This window comes from Pongo abelii, chromosome 7 (assembly GCF_028885655.2).
Source record: "Pongo abelii isolate AG06213 chromosome 7, NHGRI_mPonAbe1-v2.0_pri, whole genome shotgun sequence".
Classification (NCBI taxonomy): domain Eukaryota; kingdom Metazoa; phylum Chordata; class Mammalia; order Primates; family Hominidae; genus Pongo; species Pongo abelii.
This window is the reverse complement of record NC_071992.2, coordinates 25294139-25322048: the sequence shown is the minus strand read 5'-3', so window position 1 is coordinate 25322048 and position 27910 is coordinate 25294139. Positions and strand designations below refer to the sequence as shown.

At 45.0% G+C, this 27910-nt stretch overlaps 2 protein-coding genes across 8 annotated transcripts in view; one reads left to right on the top strand and one right to left on the bottom strand.

Annotated features, from left to right (window-relative positions):
- Nucleotides 1-855: 855 nt before the first annotated feature.
- On the bottom strand, nt 856-26857 carry LOC129060828 (uncharacterized). Its single transcript, XM_054561097.2, has 4 exons — nt 26782-26857; nt 26039-26185; nt 23991-24846; nt 856-2758 (listed from the first exon to the last, which is right to left on the bottom strand). The coding sequence occupies exons 1-3, from the start codon at nt 26855-26857 to the stop codon at nt 24005-24007; spliced, it is 1065 nt and encodes a 354-aa protein (XP_054417072.2). The 3' UTR covers nt 856-2758; nt 23991-24004.
- The window catches only part of ENTPD4 (ectonucleoside triphosphate diphosphohydrolase 4), a 34836-nt gene continuing 31210 nt past the window's right edge, over nt 24285-27910 (top strand). For 4 of the 7 annotated variants that reach the window (XM_024251421.3, XM_063726592.1, XM_002818904.6 and 1 more), the window contains exon 1: nt 24297-24423. The gene's annotated coding sequence lies outside the window, so the exon portion shown is untranslated. Of the gene's footprint in view, nt 24424-27910 lie in introns of all 7 variants that reach the window. The other 3 variants (XM_054561352.2, XM_063726591.1, XM_002818903.6) reach the window with 2 other exon arrangements.

Genomic DNA, 27910 nt, shown 5'->3' with positions numbered 1-27910 from the left:
CTAAAAGAATAAGAAATTCATTGTTTGGCCCATCCTGAAACGTGAGGCAGCGAGACGGTGGGGTGCCTCCATGCCACTCAACACAGCAGCAAGCTCAGCCTGAGATGCCGGCTGTACTCAGCCTTTGCGATTTTTGTAGATGTAGTTTAGGAAGTGAGTTATTTTTCCCCAGATTGGCCAAGAGCCAGGTTCTAAGCTTGGACCTAAAGTAGAAAGCCGCTCATCGGGGGGCCTGGCTCAGCCCCACCAGGCCTTCTGTTGGGCCTGCACACAGCTCTGTGGCTAGAATACTCCAAGGCCCTTTGGTACCCATCAGAGTGGGCCGCTTGTCAGGTGGCTTTTCAGTTACAGAGTCCAGTGGACCATTTTTTAGAACCATGCAGCTCCCCGCAAAGGGTGGGGTAGGGTGGGAAAGAGGAGCAGGTCTGAAGGTTTGTGGAACCCAGTCCCTGCAGAATTTGTAAAACCTAAATAAATCATAGCCATGACAATTCTCACAGCGGTGACTGTGATTATAAGACCCCCAGGGGCCAGGCACGGTGGCTCATGCCTGTAATCCCAGCACTTGGGGAGGCCGAGACGGGTGGATCACGAGGTCAGGAGATAGAGACCATCCTGGCTAACACGGTGAAACCCCATCTCCACTAAACAAAATACAAAAAGCCGGGCGTGGTGGCGGGCACCTGTAGTCCCAGCTGCTTGGGAGGCTGAGGCAGGAGAATAGTGTGAACCCAGGAGGCAGAGCTTGCAGTGAGCCGAGATCGCACCACTGCACTCCAGCCTGGGCAACAGAGTGAGACTCCGTCTCAAAAAAAAAAGGCCCCCAGGAAGCCCAGACACTCGGGGCCTCGAGTTCCTCCCACTGCCTGACCTGGAAGCAAAACCATTTCTGGTGTTCTGCCCTGTTGGTTTTAAGGCCTTGTCTTAATTCAGGAAAAAAAACCTCCCAGGTTTTCTCTTTTTCTTGAGTGGACTGTTTCCCTATTAATTAAAAGAGGTGGTGAGTCCCCGGGGGCAGCTTACGCGCCTCCTTGTCTACATGCTAACAGATCAGAATGCCCCCAGCACCCTGCCTGCTGGTGGCAGTGACAGGACCCTGACTCCTCACTCTTAGGCTGCGGATGATGCTGTGAGCCACTGTGGCCGTAGGCACAGAACGTCCCATTGGACGCTGCTGCTGGGTGCTGCCAGGGGCCTGCTGGGGTCATTGTGTTTTGAGGCATGTTCGGTTCACAAGGGGGTCCAGGCAGCACTGACTGCTTCCAACCTGCAGAAGTCACGGGAGCGGCCCCGCCGGCCCTTTCAAGGCAGCTGCTCGTATGTAGATTTGTCTCCACTTAGTGATATGGGATTTTTTTGGTCTTCCTTTTGGCTTTATTTTTAAACTGCTTTAGATACTACTGCTCAGTGTTTGTGAACTTTCCTAGTTCTCTGATGTTCAGTTAATGCAGCCAGCACCCAGTGCGGACTTATTAGGAAAAGAAACTGGCATATGCACGTGCCCAGCAGGAAGCTTCATCTCCACGTCAGCTGCTGCCATCCAGGGAAGGCCCTGGAGCCTCACGCAGTCGAGGCTGCTCTCAGGTGCTACGTGTTGCCAGTGGTGGCACCCGTTGCCCTGCCGAACCCAGGGCATTCTGTTCCGGGCGAGCCTTGTGCTGCAGGGGCACCAGCATGCAGGCTGCCCCGGAGGGTCCGGGTGCTGCAGGCAGAGTTCAACGTGGGGCTTGTCCGCCCTCCCTTAGCTCTGGCTCAGTGCATCCTACTGTGAGGACATCTCATGAGGGGACACGAAGTGACTGATCTCACTCTTTCCCAGTATTTGGAGCTGGGAACCCAAATAGTGTGGCGCAGGACTGACCTGTGTCTGTTATTTTGGTTGTGAGTCATCCTCCTGTGGAATTGGCAAAAGCTACATTTTTACTGTCCTTACCAGCAACGGTTCGCGTCGTCACATGCTGTGAGTGTGGGCTGTGGTGTGTCCGTGTGTGTACATGTATGTATATGTATATATCACGCACAAAGCGTGTCATGCTGCTGTCCAGCGGTGAAGCAACAAGTACAATAAAACGTGGCTCTAAAACAGCCTCTGGTTTCTTGACAAGTCGGGCAGGGACCTTCAGGAGCTTTCCTGGCAGGTGCACAGAAGGAACCACTGAGCCCACTGTGTGCAGAGTGTGTGTGCCCAGGGCACTGCCATGGCCCCCACCGGCACTGGCCTCTGGTCTGCAGAGTCAGGTGCCCATCCTGGGGGCTCTGTCATGCTCACCTGACCCAGGTGTGTGTCCCGGTGTGAAATCTAGGAGGTGACTGGAACAATTCACTTGAAACATTAAAGACGATTTTCTAAGCAACAGATACAATCAGTGGCAAAACTGCATCTGAAGGGGAGCCCAGGAAGGGGCCCTGTCCTGGCCCCAGAGGAGTCCACACAGCACCACCCTCCAGAAGGGGCTGGGCCCGGGGTCCTGTAGGTGGCACCTTTTGGTAGATTTTATTTCCCTGGAAAATGGGGAAAATGTTTCAAGCCAGGTGAGGGGAAGAAGTTAACACTGAAATATGTATTGTTTTTAAAAATTAAATGCAAATGCATGGAAGCTGGTTGTCCTTTCTCTGGGTTTGTCACTGGCGTCTGGAATCTGACTGTGTTGGGGTGCAAGCGCTGTCAGACTCTGGCTGATCCTGGCTCAAGCACACACATCTAAGGGCCAGGCTGGTTTCGCATGGTGATCTCCGTCTTGTATGTCTGAATGTTGACCTAAAATAAAGATTACTGTCGTAAAATAACTGTTTTCACTGCAGAAAAATAATAATAATAATTGTACTTTTTTCCTGTTTACATAAATAACGACTATTTATTACGTTGGTGCAAGCGTAGAAAAGCCAAGTCATATTTTATAATTACCTGAAGTCTCACCACCCAAAATAATTACCTTTCTTTATTCCAGATTATTTCAATGTATTATTTTTGTTTGTTTCAAATGCCATAGCCATCATCAGAATATAATTTTATTGTTTCTAACTTAACATTACTTCATAAACTTTCTTTGTTATTACAGACTTCATATACGCAATTTTAAAAGTCCACCTTTGATTTTAATTAGATGGTGTATCCTTCTCTGAGCATTCCTGCATTATTAGGCCGTTTTCAATTTTACACTATTACACAGAATGTTACATTAACATCTGTGTATTATAGCATACTCTATAATTTGAATTACTGTCTGATAGTAAATCTCCAAAATGAAATTTATATAGTTAAAGGACATAAACATGTATAAGGCATATAATTTAGAATATATAGATCAGGTATCTCAAAATGTTTTTCAGTTCTTTTTTCTTATAGTATATGTCACACATATTCATTGTAAAAATGTTAAAACACAGAGACAAGTATATGGAATGGAAAAAATGATTAACAACCCTGCCACCTCCAAATAATCACCTTGATATTTTCATATGTTCCCTTCCTCCCACATTGTTCTGGGACCACTTTGTATATAAAAAAATTGTATTTTTCTCTTATTTTAACTTATTTCTCCACATCATTAAGAATCCTTCTAAAACATGATTTTTTAGCTACCACCAAATGGCCCATTATGTGTGTACATCCAAATTTATCCTTTATTGGTGGTTATTCAGGTTTTCCCAGAATTTTTCAGTATTATAAATGACACTACAGCAGATGCTAAAATGTCACCGCATTTATGATGAAGACCTTAGTGAAAGTCACAGAATTATAGATCTTGAGCACTCGTACACCTCGAGAGATTCATTTACCCAGGATCCCGCAACTAATCTCAAAGTGTATCTCTATACTCATTTTACAGCAGTAGTATCCTGCACTTAGGAGAATGGGAGTGGAGGCCAGGCACGGCGGCTCATACCTGTAATCCCAGCACTTTGGGAGGCCTAGGCGGGCGAATCACCAGAGGTCAGGAGTTCAAGACCAGCCTGGCCAACATGGCGAAACCCGGTCTCTACTAAAAATACAAAAATTAGCCGGGCGTGGTAGCACACACCTGTAATCCCAGCTACTCAGGAAGCTGAGGTGGGAGAATCGCTTGAACCTGGGAGGTGAAGGTTGCAGTGAGCCGAGATTGCGCCACCACACTCCAGCCTGGGTGACAGAGTTAGACTCTGTCTCAAAAAAAAAGCAGAATGGGAGTGGCTTGTGCAAGTTCACAGATCTGGGACGTATCAAAGAAAACAATTGGAAAGCTAATGTGTTGGGTCCAAGGCTCTTTCCCAGGTGATTCAATGAGATCTTGTTATTCTGAAACATTTCTGGGTCTTGAGTATTGTGAATGCTAGGAAAGCATGCCATGATGATATGGTAAGGAGAGCCTAGGGAAGATTGATCCTTCATTCAGTATCAGCCTGAGGGAAGGGAAGGTCTCTCCTGGTGTGTCACAGGTCTATAGCTTTGACTCTATTCTGTCCAGCACTGGGATGACAATGGATAAAGCAGGCAAGCCTTAGACTTGGACTCTGGTTAAGTTCAACAACAAATCTACTGGAAGAATGAAGAGTAGTTCACATGGTCAAGGAAAAAGCTGAAGGAGCAGAGTTCTCGGTAGCAGGAACTCATGGACAGCAGTCATAGATTGTAGCTGTTAGGATGAAAGGGTTCCATTGCTCTGCATCCTGATTCCAAGGAGAGAGTAACTGATTGGCCAGACTGAGTCAAAGGAGAATAGCCCCCAGACTGTGTTCAGTGGAGTCTGGAGACTTCCTCCAGCAAGATCGTGCGTTATTACTTACAGAAAAAGGAAAGAGTCTACACAGACAAAATTGGATGACTACTATGCTGTTATTAACTAAAGTGTAATCAGTCAGTAGGGTTGTGTATTTTCTCCAGCAATATTCGGTCTATCTGGGGCAAGCCCAAAGAAAAGCAAATCACTGAGATTGAACAAGGTGAGTATTGTGGAATAAGGAGCTTATTCTAGCAATTAGAACTTACACAATTGTAGGAGGAGCCAAGGAAGTAAGAATCCAAATATGGAACTGAAGGATCAGAGAAAAGCCACCAAACAGGCCTGTGCTGGAGAATGGCTTGGAACTGCAGGCTATGTGGAAGCTAGCCACATTCAGTTGCTGAAAGCGAACTGCAAAAGGGGATGGGGTCAAAGTTCATAGAAGAGTGCCGCTGCTCTGCAAGTTCACATCAAAGTACCTGGAGATGGGCCTGAGGTCACTGTTGGTCAGTAGAGCAGCAGTTAGGAAGAAAGTCCCAGTGAGGGAAAGAGGGAGTGCACCCTGGAATCTCTGGTGCTCCTGTGTCTACCCCTAACCAATGACAGACACCAGCCTGGGTGTCTACCTCTCATCAATGACAACCTTCAGAATAATGACTGCTGTTTCACCTGGACTCCCAAATCTCGCACACTTTCACTGTTGGCCAAATCTAACTCTGAACCTTTCAGAGAAAGGGATCTGAGAAACAGCTCCCAGTGTAAAGACGTCATCAATAGAAAAAATAAGGTATGGTGAGTATCATGCAAGAAAACACAGACAAAGGGATTTAGGGTATTTTCAGGGGAGTGAAATTATGATGAGGGATCATAGAATCTAGAATACGGGGACCCCATACGTTAGCAATATCAAGGTCAAAGACACTGTGGTTGGTAGAGTCAGTGAGCTGTAAGCGTAAAAGATGATGGTCAGAGTGGCATGCTTGAACTTGAGATTTTGGATATTGTGACATGGTGACCTGTGATAATGAGGTGTAAGGCGGCTAAAGTGATGGAGACCAGGGCATTGGAAGAATCATCCATGTGGATGTTGAAATAGCTGGGTACAGTGGCTAGGATTGGGCAGAGAGAGTCAATGAGCCTTCAGCTGAGGTCTTCAGTAAGCATTGGGGCAGCAGCCAGTAGACTGTTAGGCACAGTAGTGAGGACAGGTGTCGGCAGCTCGGCCCTCAGGTACATGAAGGTGAGGGGGAAAACTCCACCCTTCTGAGAGGGCTGCAGGGGAACTAGTGTCCTGAAGGAAGGAGCCAGATTTCAGGTAACAAAAGCAGGTAGCAGGAAAGAGAGACTACACGGCCGGGTACGTAGCTCATGCCTGTCATCCCAGCACTTTGGGAGGCTGAGGTGGGAGGATCGCTTAGGGCCAAGAGTTCGAGACCAACTTAAGCAACATAGTGAAACCCTTGTCTCTACAAAATATTTAAAAATTAGCCAGGCATGGTGGGTGCACACTTGTAGTCTCAGCTCCTCAGGAGGCTAAAACAAAAGGATTGCTTGAGCCCAGGAGGTCAAGACTGCAGTGAGCTATGATCGCACTGCCCCCTGGGCAACAGGGTGAGACCTTGTCTCTTTAAAGAAAAAAAGAATACCAGAGAATGTGCTGATCACTCCATAAGTGCTCCAAGAGAGGACAACACAATATGCAACCCTCCACCCCTGAGGAGGCATGGGAGATCGAGTCAGGTTAGGGATTAAAAAATGTGCAACCCTCCACCCCAGAGGAGGTGTGGGAGATTGAGTCAGGTTAGGGATTATAAAAATGTGCAACCCTCCACCCCAGAGGAGGCGTGGGAGATCGAGTCAGTTTAGGGATTATATTAGGACTCTCCATTTTCAAATGTCAGAAATCCAACTCAAGCTAGATTCAGCAAAAGAGAAGAGAATGTGTTTGTCCATATAACTGGAAGTGTAGTGGGGCTGCTTGCTGGCTTCAGTGCTGATCAGCTCAGGGACCCAAGCCATGTCCTCGAGGGGCTCTCCTTCAGTCTCCCTGCTTTGCTGTCCTCTGTGTTGGCCACGCTTCCAGGCAGCCTCTCCCCATGCAGCAGCAGATGGTGGCCCAACAACCCTGGGGAGTGTGGACCTCCCTTATGGCACCAGGGAAATTTCAGCCTGAGCCATCCATGGTGGTTAGTGAGGCTGCATCTCTAGTGGCCACTCTGGGTGGGCAGAACCCACCAGAATCACATGTTGGCAAGCGGGGAATTGGTCCTTCAAAGGAAAACTGCTTTGCTGATATCAAGAGGAGGGCAGGCCAGGCATGGTGGCTCACGCCTGTAATCCCAACACTTTGGGAGGCCAAGGCAGAGGATTGCTTGAGCCCAGGAGTTGAAGTCCAGCCTGGGCAACATAGCGAGACGCCGTCTCTACAAAAAAAAATTTAAAAATTAGCCGGGCGTGGTGGCACGTGGCTGTGGCAGGAGGCTCTCTTGAGCCCGGGAGATTGAGGCTGCAGTGACTGTGCCACTGCACTCCAACCTGGGTGACAGAGCAAGACCCTGTCTCAAAAAAACAGGAGTGCAGGGTACTGGATAGACATAACATCAGATACCCTCATCAGACAGACACAGAGGTCGGGAATGAGAGTGAAGGTGATACTGAGTCCCTCCAGAGGCTGGATTTGGACTTCTGGTGGTCAGTGAGGAAGCCTGAGGAAGACAGGCATATGAGGCAAGATGAGGTTGGCACTGCTTCTTAGAGGAACCCTCGAGTCACTCTTGAGTACCTGGAGTACCCGGGTGGGGCCGTGGTCACAGCGCCATCTAGTGCCATGTCATGACGTAGCCGGAAAGCCAAGGGGGAAGATGCCCCCTTGAGCTCCTTTTGCTCCAAACAGCGTGGTCTACGAGGGGCAAGGGGCCGCTTGACAAATATTTGCAGGCAGCGGTGACATTTGGAGAGAAAAAGCTAAGGAAGATACAATGGCAGCTCTTGGCTATTTGAAGAATTGACCTCTGGGAGAGGGATGAAATCACAGAACTAGCACCCTTAAGGGGAGCTAGAGGAAATTTGGGGTGAATGATGACAACTAGAACTGTCTAATGAAGAAATGGGCTTTCTTCCGAGGGAATGAATTCCCATCCCTGGAAGTGTTTAAGCTGTGATTTGGATGCCTTTAGTCAAAGATACGATATAAAGTCTCCTATATTGGGTGCAAGATCAAGCCACAATACGTTTACGGTAGCTTCCAGATTATAATTATATGAGTTATTCACGCCCTGAATGAGGAAGAAATCATTCACCAAATGGTGCAGTAGCTAACTGTTGTCTTCAGTGTCTTTTCGCTTCCCTTTTGGGGCTTTTTCCTGTCTCCAGGCACCTCTATTTCATACTTGGAAGCTTGAAGCTCTCATGAGGTCTACCAGCTCCCAGGCTTGCTTTCTAGACATAATAATATCCCCGTTGCAAAATTCATCCTCTTCTTCCCATAAAAACTTCTAGGATCTGACATACAGCCTGTGATCAACAAATAATCCAGATGTCAACTCGCCTCTTGAATGTCAGAATTCAAGAAATGGAGCTCTGTTTGAGGAGCTATAAACTTAATTATAAACAGCCAATATCATACATTTTTATTTAATTAATTTATTTTTTTGAGACAGAGTCTCCCTCTGTTGCCCAGGCTGGAGTGCAATAGTACAATCTCGGCTCACTGCAACCTCCACTTCCAGGTTCAAGTGATTCTCCAGCCTCAGCCTCCTTAGTAGCGGGGATTACAGGTGCCCACTACTACACCCAGCTAATTTTTGTATTTTTACAAAATTACAAAATGTTTTTACAAAATTAGAGATGAGATTTCACCATGTTGGCCAGGCTGGTCTTGAACTCCTGACCTCAAATGATCTGCCCATCTCGGCCTCCCAAAGTGCTGGGATTACAGGCATGAGCCACCATGCATGGCCGATCATACATTTTGAATTACTTTTCATTTAGTAGCTTCTGTGTTCACTGTTAAATGTGTTTTCATTAACCTTGTCTCCTCCAGTCATTTTGTTAGATCCTGTAGGTAACAGTTTGTAATATAATCTTCTGAATCCTCCACAAAATTTGGTGTTTCAGTAATAGAATAGTTGATGAGGATCAATGTTTGCAAATTCCATTTGTGAGTTTGTTCCTCTGCATAGAGGATGCCAGGGGCTGTGATAGACAAGAACATGTAAAGGTGAATAAATAGAGTTCCAATTCACCTGGAATAAAAGTAAGATATAAAGGGCCTACTAAGTGCCAGAAACTGTGCCACACGCATGACACAGCATTACTGCATTTTACTCAGGCAGTTTCATGAGGCAGGGATTTCGAGTTTCATTTTATAAACCAGAAATTTAGGCCCGGAGAGGACTTTGCCTAGAAAGTAAGAGCCAAAACTCAAGCCCAAGTTAGTATGCCTCTCCTTTTCCTATAAACAAATAAACAAAATAAATTACAAAACAAATTAGTTTTTACTGGAGAAGGTGCACGTTTCCTTTTGGGAGTCCCCAGAAACAAAAGGACCACATTTTCCCTAGGATTGGATCCAGGGAATGGAGGAGCAAAAACTTCCTAGTTTAGTCTTGATAGATACTCCAATGGAATCAGGCAAAACCAGGGGCGGGAGTGGCTGTGTCTGATGGGGTAGAACTCTTGTCACCTCCCTGTCCCTGGCCACGGGGGCACCTCTGGACCGCTTCCTGCCGCCTTGCTGTGCCGCGGTGGAGAGCGCGACCTCGGACGCCATCTAGTGGTGAGTCCGAGGCTTCACTGGAGGGCTCAAAGAGGAACTGGTGCCAACATGCGTTCATGATTCGCGAAGAGCTGGGATTCAGAGTCAAATGCAGTGGGTCCCGAATCCCAGGTCAGAACCCATCATAGCATCCCAAAAGAAAGTCACCTGCTGCCCGTGTTGCGCTCAGTTCCATATCCTGGAGCTCAGTGGCTTCTCTCCACCCACACCCTCAACTTCTAGGCTTCTGGGAGAGACACTCTCCTTATCCTTGTTTGTATTACACTTCCATTCACGTTAGTCACAAGTGAAAAACAAAAGCCTCAGCTAATCAAGTCTTGCAACTCCAAGACACACAGACACGGACACACACACACATACGCACACACATACACTACAACTGTGGCAGGGTCATTCATCACGCAGCCTCTCTAGGGGAACTTTTGCTAAATACAAGATCTAGGCGAGAAAAATCCAACACCCTGGGGAGGCAGATGGATGAGGCCCACCAAGGAGGAAGATGTCCTTGCAAAAGGAAGCTCTGCACACAGACCCTAGGAACCAGAGACATTCTCAGCAGGTCCACCTTGAGGGCCTCGCTCCTGCTCTCATCCCCTCTCTCTGCCTGAAGCCATGCCAGGTCATGCCTCTGCCCTAGCCCCATCTTCCCACAGTAGCAGGCAGTTGTGCCAAGCTTGAAGAAGGGAGGCAGGCCTGGCCCTGGGGTCAAAGGTGATGAACAGCCAGGCTGCATGGTATCCCAGAGAGCTTTCTCTGAATGCCTCCAGGGAATGAAGAGTTCTCTGAGCTCATTTTTATACTTGACTCAGCCAATTTAGTCACTTGTTATATAAGTGGATAAATAATGTTATATGTTCCACGGATGCATATATATACATTTTTAACTTTTTATTTCTATAGGTTTTGGGGGAACAGGTGGTATTTGGTAAAATGAGTAAGTTCTTTAGTGGTGATTTGTGAAATTTTGGCGCACCCATCTCCCAAGCAGTCTAACTCACCCAATTTATAATCTTTTATCCCTTACTCCCTTCCTACCCTTTCCCCCTGAGTCCCTGAAGTCTATTATGTCATTCTTAGGATGCATATATTTTTAATTAAAGAAATATATTCCCATTTTAGGTCTTGTAGTAGCCAAAATAATCCCTCTCTCCACCTCTCTCACTCCCACGCATGTCCCTGACCTAATCCTTGGATCCTATAATACATTACCTTACATAACAAAGGGGATTTTACAGATTGATTAAGGTTAAGGACCTTGAAATGGGAGATTAGCTTGGATTACCCAGGTGAGCCCAATGTAATCACGTGAGTCCTTTAACATCAGAGAGACTTTCCAGGATTTGGGAAGAGAGAGTTGACCGTTGCTGACTGTGAAGATGGAGGAAGAGGCCCAAGCAGCAACCAAGGAACGATCTCTGGAATTTGGAAGTGGCAAGGGTGGTCTCTGGAAGTTGGAAGTGGCAAGGATGGTGTCTGGAAGTTGGAAGTGGCAAAGAAGCAGATTCCCGCTACAGCCTCCAGAAGAGTATGCAGCCTTGTGGCTGGTGAGACCCTTTTAGGCCCATGTCAACCTAACTGTAGGGTAATAAACTTGCATTGTTTTAAGCCAGTAAGTTTGTGACAGTTTGTTACAGAAGCAATCAAAGCTATTAATAGAGGTCTCACTTAGGCTTTACGATCACACAGTTTCATTTAATATCAAAGCAAGAACTGCCTGGAGCTATGCTGCCTCTCAGAGACTGCATTATGGTAGGCCACATTTTTGGATTTTGTTTCAGGACCTAAGAGGAAAGGCATCATTTCTGTTAATAATCTACTTTATTATTCGGAAACCAGAAGATCTACTCTGTTCCACCTAACGGAGATGGCCGCTAGTGCTCCAGTGAATGTCTTCAGACCCTTCAAAGAGATCTCAGTTAGGGGCCTTTGGAAATGGCCTCTGTGCCTTTTATGGTTAACTAGAACATATTGCATGAATATGTTCTGTAGAGAGGGCAAACCCTTGAGAAACACACACTGAATCATAAAATTGTCCACACCTCCCAAATGCAGTAATTCCATTCTTGGGAATTCATTCTAAGGCACTTAATTTCAAAGGTGCTAAAAAATGTGCATGCAAATTTTTATGATAATATTATCTATAATAGTAAAAACAAAAAAGGAAAGAGTCAAAATTCAAACTAAATGAAACCTTTAATAAACTATGATTCTCTGCTGGTCTGAAAACATTAAAAATTATAATTGCTTTTACTCTAGAAGCAAAGGGAAATGTTCCCATTACACTCAATGAAAGCAGTGTATTAAAAAATAGCATTCAGGCCAGGCGCGGTGGCTCATGCCTGTAATCCGAGCACTTTGGGAGGCCAAGGCAGGCAGATCACTCGAGGCCAGGAGTTCGAGACCAGTCTGGCCAACATGGTGAAACCCCATCTCTATTAAAAATACAAAAATTAGCCAGGCAAGGTGGCAAGTGCCTGTAATCCCAGCTACTCAGGAGGCCAAGGTATGAGAATCGCTTGAACCCTGGCCAGCAGAGGTTTCAGTGAGCCAAGATTGTGCCACTGCACTCCAGCCTGGGCAACAGAGCAAGACTCTTTCTCAAAAAAAAAAAAAAAGTATTTATTCAATAATCATTTGTTGGCCACATGCTATGTATCAGGTATTGCACCAAGCACCAAGTAATGAAAGGACACCAAAATAAATACATTCACTGCCCTTGTAGATTGAAGTATGCCACAATGGCAAAAATGTAAAGTGATCTATTCAGGTGGCAGGTGACATACCAAAAAAAAAAACCAAGCAAGTTCTTTTGTTAGAGTATAGTTAATATTCTAATTAACCTTCTTATATTACTTTTTCAGTTATGATAATTATATTAAAGTATAGGGCAGGAAGAAAACACAGACCTCTTGATCCAAGTCACGATGCAGTGGACTCCTCACTGAGGAAGCCGGCCCTGAAAGCATTGTTTAGAAACACAACAAACAACAGCCTCTTCCCCAGCAGGGGAGCAGGAAGCCAGCTGTACACACAGGTCACTCCCGGGGGGTGGTCAGCTTTGGGAGGCCACCTTTGAGCCTGAACTGACACCCTCTGTGTATGTGTATCTGGGAAACTTACACAGGACTGACTAAGCATGGCCCTGAAAGACAGTAACTCCCGTCTCTACCTGTCCCCCAGCTGCTAAGAGGATAACTATGAAAGCAGATGTGTTGGCCGGGCGCGGTGGCTCATGCCTGTAACCCCAGCACTTTGGGAGGCTGAGGCGGGTGGATTATGAGGTCAGGAGATAGAGACCATCCTGGCTGACATGGTGAAACCCCGTCTCTACTAAAAATACAAAAAGTTAGCTGGGTGTGGTGGCGGGCGCCTGCAGTTCCAGCTACTAGGGAGGCTGAGGCAGGAGAATGGCGTGAACCCGGGAGGCGGAGCTTGCAGTGAGCCGAGATCGTGCCACTGCACTCCAGCCTGGGCGACAGAGCAAGACTCCGTCTCAAAAAAAAAAAAAAAAAAAAAAAAAAAGCAGATGTGCTGCCTTGCTCATCATCGTTTTTATGCTGCCATCGGTGTGGGGCAAGCCACATACACTGCCCTCCATCTCCCTTAGTGGACAAGGAGACTCTGAGCTTGTTCATTTCTTTTTTGTTTGTTTGTTTTGTTTTTGAGACAGAGTCTCGCTCTGTCATCCAAGCTGCAGTGCAATGGCATGATCTTGGCTCACTGCAGCCTCCGCCTCCCGGGTTCAAGCGATTCTCCTACCTCAGCCGCTCGAGTAGCTGGGATTACAGGCAGCCACCATCACCGGCTAATTTTTGTATTTTTTAGTAGAGATGGGGTTTCACCATGTTGACAAGGCTGGTCTTAAACTCCTGACCTCAGGTGATCCACCAGCCTCAGCCTCCCAAAGTGCTGGGATTACAGGCTGAGCTTGTTCATTTCTAAAGTGCCTTCTGAAACTGCAGCTACCGGAGCTGTCCTGGGCTCCAGGCCAAGTAAGAGGAAACCCAGGTAGGCACAGCCCCTGACCACTGGATTCGAATCTGAAGACGCTTTTAAGATGGTGCAGAGATGAAGAACATTTGGATCACCAAACAACTACAGAGCAAATGACATGAGTGAAAGAGAGACTCGTTAGCAATGTACATTAATTGTCCAACAAGTAACATAGTTTGATTAGGAAGGGCATTTACAGAGATGTACTATTCTCCCTTGACTTGCCGTCCACTATCAAATTAGGAGGTGCGGTTTAATAATGATTCACAGCGGACTTTGTATCAATTCTTACTACATATCAAGCTTTGTACTTAGCACCTCATTTGGATTATTTCATTTAATTCTCACAGCAATCCAAACAGGTGGATAATGCTATCTCCATTTACCATTGAGAAAATGGGAGCTTAAAAAAGTAATAACGTGGCCAGGCACAGTGGCTCATGCCTGTAATCCCAGCACTTTGGGAGGCCAAGGCAGGTGGATCATTTGAGGTCAGGAGTTTGAGACTGGCCTGGCCAACGTGGTGAAACCCCATCTCTACTAAAAATACAAAAATTAGCTGAGTGTGGTGGTGCACACCTGTAATCCCAGCTACTTGGGAGGCTGAGGCAGGAGAATTGCTTGAATGCGGGAGATGGAGGTTGCAGTGAGCCAAGATTGTGCCACTGCACTCCAGCTGGATGACAGAGTAAGACTCTGTCTCAAAAAAAAAAAAAAAGTAATAACTTGCCCAAGGTCTCATAAGTGACTAATGGTTCAGTTCTTGGAAGTCCAGGTTGAGGACTTCATGCATTTTCATTACAATTGGAACTTTGTGTCTAGTTATTTCTACTTGTTCTTCCAAATCCAGCACATGAAACAGCCTACCCTTCCCTCCCACTGCCCCAGCTCCAACCAGTCTCCAGCCTTCTGTGCTCTGTGTCTCTGTGTCTCTGTGATCTGTGATTGCTGCCCATGTGATGTCCCTGCTGCCAGCCCCTTGGTCTTGGACCTACCAGTCTCTAGGACCATGAGATAATATATTTTTTCTTTTCTTTTTTTTTTTTTTTTGCGACAGAGTCTTGCTCTGTCACCGAGGCTGGAGTGCAGTGGTGAGATCTGGCTCACTGCAACCTCCGCCTCCTGGATTCCAGCGATTCTCCCACCTCAGCCTCCTGAGTAGCTGAGACTACAGGTGTGTGTGGCCACACCCAGCTAATTTTTATATTTTTAGTAGAGACAGTGTTTCACCATGTTGGCCAGGCTGGTCTCGAACCTCTGACCTCAAGTGATCCGCCTGCCTCAGCCTCCCAAAGTGCTGCGATTATAGGTATGAGCCACCTCACCCGGCCATAAATTTGTTTCTTTTAAAATCTAAATTTCATTATAAATTACCCAGTTTGTGGTATTCTGTTAGAGCAACACAAAATGGACTAAGACATCCCCCATTTCTGGGTATACATCCAAAGGATTAAAGCAGAGTCCCAAAGACACATTTGTATACCCATATTCATAGCGGCATTATTCACAATACTCAAAGGTGGAGGCTACCCCAGTGTCCATCAACAGATGAATGGATAAATAAAATGCAGTATATCCATACAGTGGAATATTATTTGGTCTTAAAGAGGAAAGACATTCCAACGCATGCTGCAACACAGATGAAACTTGAGAACATTAAAATAAGCCAGTCACAAAAAGACCAATGCTGTATAGTTCCACACACATGAGGTATCTAGAGTAGTCAAATTTATAGGCAGAAAGCAGACTGGGGGTTGCCAGGGGATGAAGAGAGAGGAATAGGGAGTCGTTTAACAGGTATAGAGTTACAGTTTTTCAAGATGAAAAACTTCTGGAGATTGGTGGCACAATAATATGAATACACTTAACATTACTGAAGCGTACACTTAAAAATGATCAAGATGGGCAGGGTGCGGTGGCTCACACCTGCAATCCCAGCAATTTGGGAGGTTGAAACACGAGGATCACTTGAGCCCAGGAGTTTGAGGTTACAGTGAGCTACTATTGTACCACTGTACTCCAGCCTGGGTGACAGAGACTCTGTCTCTAAAAATAAATAAATAAGTAAATAAATAAATTTAAGATGGTAAATTTTATGTTATGTGTATTTTACCACAATTTTTTTTAACAAAAGAGGAATCCTTCCTCCTCTTCACATTTATCGTTCTCTTTGTGTCTTCAATCCCAACTCATGCCACCTCTTCCAGGAGGTTTATTCACTCCTTCTGCGTTCTCCACTCTGGGATTGCCATAAACATTTGGAGGGTCAGGGCTAAGAGGACACACACATGTTTTAAGATGTTTAAAATGATAAATTCAGATAAACTAGTAAATCAAATGTTATAGCCCCTTTAATTTTTACATTTTTGCATTTATTTTTAAATATATATATATAGTAAATCTATATATCTTTGTAACAACAACATGGGAAAGTCTGTAATGCTGTGGTTTCTGTAAGACTGGAAGTCAGGCAAGTATCAAGGCTCAAGCTCTGTCCTGAAGCCCCACACTCCCCACCTATCCTCCCAGCTGCTCAGGCCAGCCCACAGCCTTGGGCAACAGCAGAGGCTTCTACAGTCAAGGCCATAGGGCTACACTTTCCTGGGGTAGCTACAGAGCTGCTTCTAGGGCGTGGGACCTGTGCAGTCAGTCACAGATGGCTGGCACTTAGAAAAGCCCTGCACTGATTGGATCACAAGGTCAGGAGTTCGAGACCAGCCTGACCAACATGGTGAAACCCCATCTCTACTAAAAATACAAAAATTAGCCAGGCATGGTGGCACGTGCCTGTAGTCCCAGCTACTCGGGAGGCTGAGGCAGAAGAATTGTTTGAACCCGGGAGGCAGAGGTTGCAGTGAGCCGAGATCACACCACTGCACTCCAGCCTGGGCAACAAGAGTGAAACTCCATCTCAAAAAAAAAAAAAAAGAAAAGAAAGAAAAGAAGGCACAATCGAGAAACAAGCAAATAGTCCATTAAACATGTTAGAACGCAGCGAAAATATACATGGAGAAGTGTCTGGACATCAGGCTTAAAAGTTGAAAGCAACTTAACCATGGCCTTGGGGTGTCATGCCAAGGAGACTAGTGTGAAGCCATCCTGTCCATGACATCTGATCACCTCATTGATTTGCAGTTGATTTGCTCAGGAATTTCAACCTTAACTTAAAGGTGATGGTGCATTCGGGAAGGATGCTGAGAGGAAGAATGGTATGTTATCTGGTGTGAAGAAGGAACAGAGAGAGGTTTAAGGTGTCCAATAAACTACCCGCTGCTTCCTGCTTAAGTTTGAATAATTTTAGAAATGAAACAAAAACTATATGAAAACCTGTGAAAGGAAAATATCTTGGGGCCCCAAAATCACTAAGCCAAAGGGAAAATGCAAGCTGGAAACTGCTCAGGGCAAACCTGCCTCCCATTCTACTCAAAGTCATCCTTCTGCTCACTGACATAGAGGCATATTCTGATTGCCTCCTTTAGAAAGGTTCATCAGAAACTCAAAAGAATGCAAGCCCTTTTCTCTCACCTACCAGCGATCTGGAAGCCCCCTCCTTGCTTTGAGTTGTCCCTGCCTTTCTGGATGGAACCAATGTATGTCTTACATATATTGATTGATGTCTCATGTCTCCCTAAAATGTATAAACCGAAGCGGTGCCCCAGCCACCTTGGGCACACGTTGTCAGGATCTCCTGAGGCTGTGCCACGGGCGCACATCCTCAACCTTGGCAAAATAAACTTTCTAAATTAACTGAGACTTGTCTCTGATTTTCTGGGTTTACAAACCAAAGTATCATCTTTATCACAGATGAAGCTGATATTGAAAAATGGGGCTTATATCTAATCAGAACAACATTGACTCATGTGCCAATCATCACAATCAGGAGAAAAAATTACCTTGCTTAACCAGGCCAGGGTCATAATTTCTGACCCAAATGGACCAAATATGACCTGAGTATATTCCTTCAGAAATTTGAGGTACTGTTACCAAAACTAGAGTGATGGGTCCCTAGCAGTAAAAGCAACCATGTCTGCTGCCTACGTGTGTGTGTGGTTTGTGTGTGTGTGTGTGCATGTGTTTGTGTGTTCAATTACCCATCTCCCATGTGACTCCTTTATGGTACAGTTTGATCACTCTGCTTTGATGAGAAAAGTCTGGAGGAAACCCTGGATTTAGGGCCAGATGTGGTAGCTCACGCCTGTAATCCCAGCACTTTGGGAGGCCGAGGTGGGTGGATCACCTGAGGTTGGGAGTTCGAGACCAGCCTGACCAACACAGAGAAACCCTGTCTCTACTAAAAATACATAAAAATTAACCCGGCGTGGTGGCGCATGCCTGTAATCCCAGCTACTCAGGAGGCTGAGGCAGGAGAATTGCTTGCACCCGGAAGGCAGAGGTTGTGGTGAGCCAAGATTACGCCATTGCACTCCAGCCTGGGCAACAAGAGCGAAACTTGGTCTCAAAAAATAAATAAATAAATAATTTTTTTAAAAAGTTTGGAGGAAACCCTGGATTTTGATGTTGCTTTGAACAAGTCACTTTCTCTTTCTCTCCACAACAAAACACCGTGAAATAAAAATCCCTTTGCCTTAGGAATGCTGAGCTCATAAATGAGACCATGTCTGTAAAGTGACATGATCTCCTGAAGACAAAGGCTGTGTAAATATATAGGATTATTAGCCAAGCCACTCAGAAATAGTCTGTGCATGAATGTCTTGGAAAGCAAACAGGTCCAGGGAAGAGGACTCCCCATTTCCAAGGGCCGCAAGATTCCTTTGTTTCCTGACATCTAGCATGGTTACCTTCCCCCAACACCCACACACAGCCAGGAGGGACAGGTGAGCCAATTTAGTTCCTCGGAATGATGGATTAAAACATTTGGAGAGCAGAATTTCAAGCAACTGCCATGTTGGAGGGTTTTCTAGAAAGATAATTAAAGAGAAATCATAATTGGGTTTTAGATATTGATGGTTGTTCATCTGCCCTAATCCATTCATCAACATTCCCATATACACTGTTACAAAGAAATCTCAAGTTCAACAAGAGAAGGAAAGAGGTCTTCTATCTTATGTTTGTTTTTTTTTTAAGTTTTCTTTGGAGACAGGATCTTGCTCTGTCACCCAGGATGGAGTGCAGTGGTGCGATCACAGCTCACTGCAGCCTCAAACTCCTGGGCTCGAGCAATCCTCCCACTTTCACCTCCCAAAGTGCTGGGATTATAGGCATGAGCCCCTGTGCCTGGTCCTTATGTTTCATTTCTTAAGAAGAAAGAGGCCGGGCATGGTGGCTCACACCTGTAATCCCAGCACTTTGTGAGGCCGAGGCGGGCGGATCACGAGGTCAGGAGATCAAGACCATCCTGGCTAACACAGTGAAACCCCGTCTCTACTAAAAATACAAAAATATTAGCCAGGCATGGTGGCGGGTGCCTGTAGTCTCAGCTACTCGGGAGGCTGAGGCAGGAGAATGGTGTGAACCCAGGAGATGGAGCTTGCAGTAAGCTGAGAAGGCACCACTGCATTCATTCCAGCCTGGGTGAGAGAGCTACACTCCATCTCAAAAAAAAAAAAAAAAAAAAAAAAAAAAAAAAGAAGAAGAAGAAGAAAGAGAAGGAAGGAAAAAAGGAGGGAGAAGAAGAGACTGTCTTAGTTCATTTGTGCCGCTATAACAAAGTACCACAGACTGGATAATTTATAAAGGCCAGAAATTTATTTTCTCACAGTTCTGGAGGCTGGGAAGTCCAAAGCACATTTTATATCTGGTAAAAACCTGTTCCTCAAAGATTGAGCCATATAGGTGTCCTCATCTGACAGAAGGTATGGAAAGACAGAAAGGGGTTGAGTGCTAAGTACTTACAGGGCAGAAGAGCAGAAGAGAGTAAACGTGTTTCCTCAAGCCCTTTTATAAGGTCTCTAATCCTACCCATGAGGGCTCCACCCTCATGACTTAATTAATGCTGAGAGGCAGAACCCCTTAACACTAATCACATTGGCCATTACGTTTCAACACATGAAAATTGGGGGGCACATTCAGACCACAGCAGAGAGGGAAAGGAGAAGAGAGAAAGGGAAAACCTTACTTCTAGTCTTCTCTTTTGCCTCTTAGAAATCATAGATTTTAGACCTGGAAAGAACGTTAAAGGTCAGCTTAGCCATCTCCACAAACCCCTTTCCTTTTACAAATTATATATGGGTGGTGAGGACCAGTGAGGCAAACTACAATTTCTAAGTTTACACAGTCTATTGGTAGCATAAAGGGATAAGGATTCAGGTTTCCTGCCTCCCAGCTTGGTACTTTTTACACTAAGTCATCCTGTCTCCCATTCAGTTTTATGACCCTGAGCAAGTCACCCAACCAATCAACAAATATTTTTAAAGACCTAATGACAACTAGTGGAATATCCAACCAAAAGAAATGTAAACAAATAAAGAGCTTATTTTTCTCTCCTAATAAGAAGTCAGGGGGTAGACACAGTCACTGGTACTAGTTCAGCGGTTTAATGATGCCATCATGGACCCAAACAATTCTATCTTTTGGTTCCATCGTATTTATTGTTGGCTCTTATCAGGATGACTGTTGTCCCATGGTTGCAAAATGGTCATGTATCTCCAGGTATCACATATTTGTTCAATATTTCATTTAACACTTTTAAAGTCCCATGCACATAATGAGTTACTTTGATTTTACAACCATGATAGCTGTATTCTTTTGTAGATGCTCCATCAAGCTGAGGAAAATCATTCCCTTTATAGTTGATGAAGGCTTTCTTTAAAATCATGAATGGGTGTTGAATTTTGCCAAATTTTTTTACATTGACTGAGATCATATGAATCATATAAATTTTCTTCTTTACTCTGTTTATGTAGTGAATGACATTGATTGATTTTCAAATGTTGAGCCAATTTTGCATTCCTCAAAAAAAAAATCCCACCTGGTAATGCTATCTTGCTCTTTCAGATGCCGCTGGATTTGATTTGCCAATTTTGTTTTTGTTTTTGTTTTTTTGAGATGGAGTCTCACTCTGTCACCCACGCTGGGTGCAGTGGTGCAATCTCAGCTCACTGCAACTGCCACCTCCCAGGTTCAAGCAATTCTCCTGCCTCAACCTCCTGAGTAGCTGGGATTAAAAGTGCCCACCACCTTGCCTGGCTAATTTTTGTATTTTTAGTAGAGATGGGGTTTCACCATGTTGGCCAGGCTGGTCTCAAACTCCTGACCTCAGGTGATCCACCTGCCTTGGCCTCCCAAAGTGCTGGGATTACAGACATGAGTCATTATACCCGACCTTGATTTGCCAATATTTTGTTAAAATTTTTGCACCTATGTAAGAAATACAGGTGTGTGCTTTTCCTTCCTTTTTATTTCTTGGTATCGGGATTATACTGAATTATAAATTAAAAAGTGTTCTCTCTTCCTTTGTTCTTTCAAAAGAGTTTATATAAAATCAATATTACCTTTCTTAAATGATTGATAAACATTTACTAGTGAAGCCATCTTGCTCTGGTATTTTCTTTTTAGGACCTTAAAGATACGGGGTGATTCAAATGTTCTATTTCTTCTTGTGCCAGTTTTGGGAAGTTGTATTTTTCAAAGACTTTTTCCATTTAATGTAAATTATCGAAATCATCAGCATAAAGTTATTCATAATGTTTTCTTACTATATTTTCAATTTCTGTATATCTGTAGGGATGTTCCTCTTTTATTCTTGATATTTGTTATTTGTGTTATTTTGTCCTGCTCAATCTCACTAGGAGTTTAGCAATTTTGTTAATATTTTCAAAGAACCAACTTGTAAGTTGGTTAATGTCTCACATTATTTTTTATTATTTTTTTCCTCCTATTCACTTCAGGTTTGTTTTCTTATTCTAACTTCATAAGTTGGAAACTTAGATAATTGATTTCAAACCTTTTTCCTTTACTAAAATAAACTTTTAAAGCTATAAATTTCTCTTTAAGGACTGTTCTGACTCCATTCCACATATTTTGATATAGTTTCATTATCATTCTGTATGCAGTGTTTTCTAATGTTCTTACAACCATGCCTGGCATAGAGTACTTAGTAAGTGTTCCCTCCTGTTAGCTCCAGTTTTTTTTTTTTTTTTTTTTGAGATGGAGTCTTGCTCTGTCACCCAGGCTGGAGTGCAGTGATGCGATCACAGCTCACTGCAAGCTCCGCCTCCCGGGTTCATGCCATTCTCCTGCCTCAGCCTCCCGAGTAGCTGGGACTACAGGCGCCTGCCACTACGCCCGGCTAATTTTTTGTATTTTTTTTTAGCAGAGACAGGGTTTCACCATGTTAGCCAGGATGGTCTCGATCTCTTGACCTCATGATCCACCCGCCTCAGCCTCCCAAAGTGTTGGGATTACAGGCGTGAGCCATCGTGCCCAGCCTAGCTCCAGTCTTTGTTTCTCTTGTTAACAAGTGAGAATGGGCCCCTTCAGAGCCTCTTTGCTGTTTCCACTGACTGAAATACTATTCCTTCATATAGGCCCAGAATTCTAATAAATTCCCATTCATTATGCAGGTGTGACCTCAGACATCATTACCTCAAAGAAGCTTTCCCTGATGAACCAGACCAGGATGGTCCTCTCATGTACTAAGTTGAATAGTGACCACCCCCAAAAAATTCATGTCCACCCAGAACCCATGAATGTGACCTTATTTGGAAATAGGGTCTTTGCAAATATAATCAAGTTAATATGAGATCATAAGATCACACTGGATTAGGGTGAGCCTTGAATCTAATATGGCTGGTGTCTTTATGAGAAGAGAGAAACTTGGAGACAGAGACACAGACACACAGAGATAATACCATGTGACAACAGAGGCAGAGACCAAAGTGATGCACCTACAAGCTGAGGAAGGCCAAGGATGGCCAGTAGCCACCAGAAGCTAGGAAGAGGCAAAGAAGGATCCTCCTCTAGATCTTTAGAGAGAGCACAGCCCTGCTGACACCTTCATTTCAGGCTTCTACCATCTAGAACTGGAAGACAATAAATTATCTTGCTTTAAGCCACACAGTTGAGGGCAATTTGTCACTGCAGCTCTAGGATGTAATATGCCAAGTTACACGTTTCCATACTTTACTATATTTTTCTTTCCTAGCTCTTATCGGACAATTATTACATATAAATTATCAGGAAATATGGATGGTGTGATAATACTTACTAGTCTGGCTTTTTTTCTCTCTCTCTCTGAGATGGTGTCTCACTCTGTTGCCCAGGCTGGAGTCCATTGGCATGATCTCGGCTCACTGCAACCTCCGCCTCCCGGGTTCAAGCAATTCTCCTGTCTCAGCCTCCCGAGTAGCTGGGATTACAGGCACAAAAAAGCCACTATGCCCAGCTAGTGTTTGTATTTTTAATAGAGATGGGGTTTCACCATGTTGGTCAGGCTGGTCTTGAACTCCTAATCTCAGGCAAGCCACCTGCCTTGGCCTCCCAAAGTGCTGGGATTACAGTAGTGAGCCACCATGCCGGGCCTAGTCTGGCATTTCAGTAGAGCCCTCCTTAAGGAAGACTAACATAACCCCAACCAGTGTCTCCAATGGCAAGGATTTTGAAAGGCAGATAATTTCGAAGGAGCCTGTCCTTAAAATCACAGTATGTCAGTGGCCAGCTCTAGCTTCTCAATGCTAGCCTTGGGTCACAGGGTTTTCTAGTGTGTAAATTATCCAAAAGAGTAATTTCTTATAGCAACAGATTGTCAGAAAAAGACACTGATGCGCGAGTCATGTGGGAGTCTGAAACATTGGCTCTGCTCTCCTCTGCCTCCAGGGGGTCTTGGCCAAGTCACTCAACCTCTCTGGGTTCCAGGCTCTTAACTGTAAAAGAAGGTGATTGGGGCTAGACAGTAGAGTCCCTTTGGCTCTAACCTTCTGAGGCTTCATGGTTTCTTCCGTTAACAGTAGCTGAATCCACGAAGAGGTGACCCAGGCGGGTGCTGGACCAAGAAGGATTCCGTGTTAAGATGCAGACCTGCCAGTTCTGTCTAAGCTTGTTTTACTTGATAAATGGAATGGAGTAGACGTTTCTAGGGCTCTTGTTTCTAAAAATCTTTTAAAGTGACTGGATTGCTTCCTATCTCTGGGCCACAGTGCATTCACCTGTATACAAGGTGGAAGAAAGGATGGAACCCGGGATTCCCAAGGTCTCTTCCAGCTCTCAAGTGCAAAGTTCTGTGTCTTCAAAGTAGTTTATTGCTAAGCCAGAGAGCTAAGAGAGCTTAGCCTTGAACTAAGTGTAGGTCATGGGGTCAATCTCACGAACACTGTTCACTTTATTTCTTCTCATAACCATTGCGTGTGTTGGGGAGGGATGGGGCAGTCTGCCTCCCCCAACATAGGCACTAACATATGCCGTCGAAGGGCAAGAATGAAATCCTGGCTCTACCTCTCACGAATTAGGTGGATCTCAAGAGAGACTGAATAAGTGTGAGCCTCCGTTTCCCCACCTGTAAAACAGGGAGAGTTACCGGCAAAGGTGTAAACGTCAAGAGTTGAGCAACAATGCCTAGTCCTTACCAGGTTTTCAAGGGCTATTTTCCATAACCGTTAGGAGCGCTAAGGAAAGATAAACTGCGGTGTCCTAAGTACGCTGAGGCTCGCTGACGACCAGACGAGCACCACGCCACAGTACTGGCTGCCTCCCTGCTACCACTTCCACATTTCCCGTGCACTGCACGGTGGCGTGGCCGCGCGAATCCACGGAACAGCCCAGCGCTCGGATGCCAATCATCCCGGATCAGGCTCCGCCCCCCGGCGCTCAACGCGCCACTCGGCGTGCGCGCTCCCGCCGCCAGCGGGCGCGCTCCGGGCGCAGACGGTGACGCGTTGCCGGCGGGGGCCAGGAGGGGGTGCGGCTCCAGGAAAGCAGCGCGGCCTCCAGGAAGCCAGCTGGCCGTGATGCTGCCCACTGGTGGTCCCCCGCTCCCGGGGTCCCCGGCTGGCCAAGCAGGTGAGGCTGCCTTCCGGGCGCGGATGAGGGGAGGGAGGGCGGGCGGCCGAAGGGGCTGGCATCGGCGGGTGGGTTGGAGTGCGGGGGCCGGCGGCGCGGCGAGCGGGCTGCGGACGAGCCTCTCTGCCCCAGGCCCCCACAGCCGCCGCTCAACCCCGCGGACCGGTTCCCGCCGCCCCTGCCTTGCGGCCACATCCGGGCGCCCGGAACCAACCCTTGTGAGCCGTGGCGGCCGGCGCGCTCCCCCAGCCCCTGGCAGGGGACACCTGGCGGTCGCGCGCCTCAGTTGACCGCTCGGGATCCCCCCCTCGAATGGGCGGAGCTTGGCCGGGCAGCAGGGATGCTGCACCCGGGACCCAGCCGGCCCTGTCTGCCGCTTTAAATGATGACTTTCGCACGTCTTGTCGTTTTCACTTTGCTTTGCTTTTGCCAGATTTCATGTTAGATTTCTTCTTGGAAAAAATGGAGCTCATTGGGCAGTAAAGTGATGATGCACAGCATTGTTTCTGAACTTGAGTAATGCGCGGACCCCTTTTAAAGGGACAGTTCTCTCATGGTCTAGAATGTGTCCCAGAACCCTTAGGGTGCTCCAGACCCCAGTTAAATGAACCCTAGTGCAGAGCGTTTTCAGAGAACATTTATCACGAAGGAAACCAAAGAGATCCTTTATGATTCAGGAACTTTCAGGCTAGAAGGTAAACTAGAGGTAATGCAAGAATTCTAAATTAGAGACTCAAAGCCCAGGTTAATTTCACATTGCAGTCTTTGTTGTCTCCTGCTTTTGTGATGAAAATACCAAATTATCCAGCTTTAGAGAGGCCTAAAAGAGTTATGTTATTTGTGTTACCATATATTTGATGTTTTTGTATCAGGTTTGTTCATTCTGTTTGACATATTAGAATTATAAAATGGAACACTGATTCGTATAGTTTAATCGTTTATTTCTCTGTTTACCTTAACATTGATTTATCTCTTGTAGTTGTTGCATATTGAATCTATGGCTTATATTCTTCTACCTCTAATAGGAAATGTGTGACTGAGGCCCTTGAGGATATAGTCTAGGAAGGAGACAAAAATCAACATTTATCTAAGGATTTATATTCTCTACGTATTTACTCAGCATGTTTATTTAAAATAGACTACTCATGAATAAAGAGACGATTCCAATTGTGAGAAAACGTCAGGATGTGTAACAGGTTAAATCTTGACAAAGAAAAATGTTGACTTGTGCCTTGAAAGAAATGTAATCTTGAGAGGAGGACACGGTGCCTCTGAGGATGTGCTGTTAGTAAATGCCTGAGGCAGGCATGGAGACAGCTTGTGTGGGAGAGAAGAGAGAGACCTGCTGCACTGGAGCTGAGAGATGGTATCTGGGACTGATGAGAGGATAGGTTGGTGAGATAAGGTGGACCAGTTGATGGATTAAAGGTTTCAGGTGCCACACAGGAAATTTGGTGTTGATCCATGGGCTTCCAGAAGGTTCTTAGCTGATCATATTTTGAAGGCCGTGTTTTACAAAGAGTTGCTTGCAAAGTGTGGCTTGCAAAGTGTGGCGTGCACAGTGAAGGCAGAAGGTGGGTGAGTCGCCAAGAGATCTGTCTTGAGGTAGTGATGCCTGCTGTGGTCATCTTAGATATGAGGGATATCTGAGGAAGAATCGACGGGCTTGGAGAATGATAGAAGATGTCAAACAGGAAGTGGGAATCAAAGCTGAGAACCAGGTAATCCAGGTCAATGGGGATTAGTGGTACCTGTCTTAGACCTGCAGAATTTGGAGGGTGGTATTAGAGTTTGCATCAGAAGATTTCAACCGTAGACTTGGACTAGTTGAGCTTGCAGTAACAGGGCTTCAATGAGCTTGGAATGTGGAACTGGAACTTGAGGAAAGTCAGAGTTAATTCAGGAAAAGTGATCAGAAAAAGACTATTTAAAATGGGAGCCAGAATTTTGCAAATTAGTAGTGAGAGGGAGGAAGAGGTTAAGATTTTATATTGAAAAATAAAATGTGTAAGATTAATATTGAAGAACATACAGATTATAAATGCAGCTAGGTACATATCTTCTTAAAGAATGAATCAAGTTGTCTTCATGTATCTTTTGTCATAACTGAGTAACGGTGCCACCTGGCAGCCTTCACATCAGCCTCTCATTCTCAGAAAGACAGTTGTTTCTTGCAAAACGCTGCCGGAATGGTTGAGAGCATCTTTAATTTTTCCAGGTTCTCTGAATCCTTTGATATTCAACTCATTCTTTTCTGAAGTACCCTTCCCTATGGTACCTTTGCTTATTCAGAAGCCGAGCTCTCCCAGAGGCTGACTTCTCTGTGATTTTGTTTGCCTGTGATTTGAGTTGACTAACATCTGTTTCCTTGCATCTTGCGTTTTTTCCACCAGAGGAACCATTTCCCTTTGTGGTTGATTTGCGTTGTTTTCATCGTTATCTGTAGAACTGTCAGTGAGAGATTGACAAAGACATTGACGTCTGACTGTAGGCTTTATTCCAATAAAGAATGTTCAGCCAAGCAGGGCCCCACTAGCTGAAATCATGAGAGTTAATAGGTGTAACACAATTTAGGCTTTTTTAAAACATGTCAGTTTTATGTGGTAGTACTGAATTTGCCTCACAGGGCCCTGGTGTGAAGATTCTCAGCTAGAAGGACAATTGGAGTTTACATTTGAAGATCAAATTACCATATCGTTAACTTTTAGGCAATAATCCATTGTACTTTTGTCCTGAGTTAAAATTACAGTGCTTCAGCAGTTATAAGCTGTCCTATTTTCTCTGCTTTTAAACACGGGTTTTGTGACTTAAAATATCTATTTGTCCTTTTGATCAAAATCATCACATATCTCAAAAAAAAAAAAAAAAAAAGTCCTGAGACAAACCTCAGATGACACAAAGTTTCCTAAGTGTGCTGTGATCATTCTCGAGGTCACCTTCCTCTTTGAAGTGTGTTCTTTCTCACCCCATCTAGAATTGACCTCCCACCTCTAGGAATCCTTTCCTGCTAAAGCTAGCCTTCACTGTGCTCTTCTCTGAGCTCTTGTAACAAGAATCCGAGTAATTTAACATTGCCTTTAATTAGTATCTTGACTATTTTCTGGGCATTAGTATTTTCTCTGTAGCAATCTGCAAACTCCTTGAAATTTGGAGTTGGGTTTGTTACTCCTCATATCACCTTTGTAGTCCTGACTTTCTTCCTGAAGGACCAGTTTGCCTTTAACCATGACTTCAAGCTGTTAACTAAAACTTTCTTTTCTTTGGTTCTCAGTTCAGCTATCACACAACTATCACTGATTTTTTTTTTTTTAACGTTCAGATTGGAATTCCTATGTCCTGATAGGCTTTTGAGATAGGCTTTCTCAATATATTCAGAAAAGTATGTGATCCTGGAAACAAGGTTTCATCAGTCAAAGGTAGCTTGTTAAAAATCGTTATTTCCTCTAATGATAAAATTAATATATGTCCTTTGAAAAATACAGGCAAG

Excerpts from the sequence above, each read along its gene's own strand:
- LOC129060828 (XM_054561097.2), bottom strand. The coding sequence starts at position 26,857 with ATGAAAACAACGCAAATCAACCACAAAGGGAAATGGTTCCTCTGGTGG. Across the intron at positions 26,186-26,781 it reads CAAGATGCAAGGAAACAGAT|GTCTAAGACAGGTACCACTA; the intron begins GTTAGTCAACTC and ends CAAATTCTGCAG. Across the intron at positions 24,847-26,038 it reads ATCTAAGATGACCACAGCAG|CAAAGCAAAGTGAAAACGAC; the intron begins GCATCACTACCT and ends ATCTGGCAAAAG.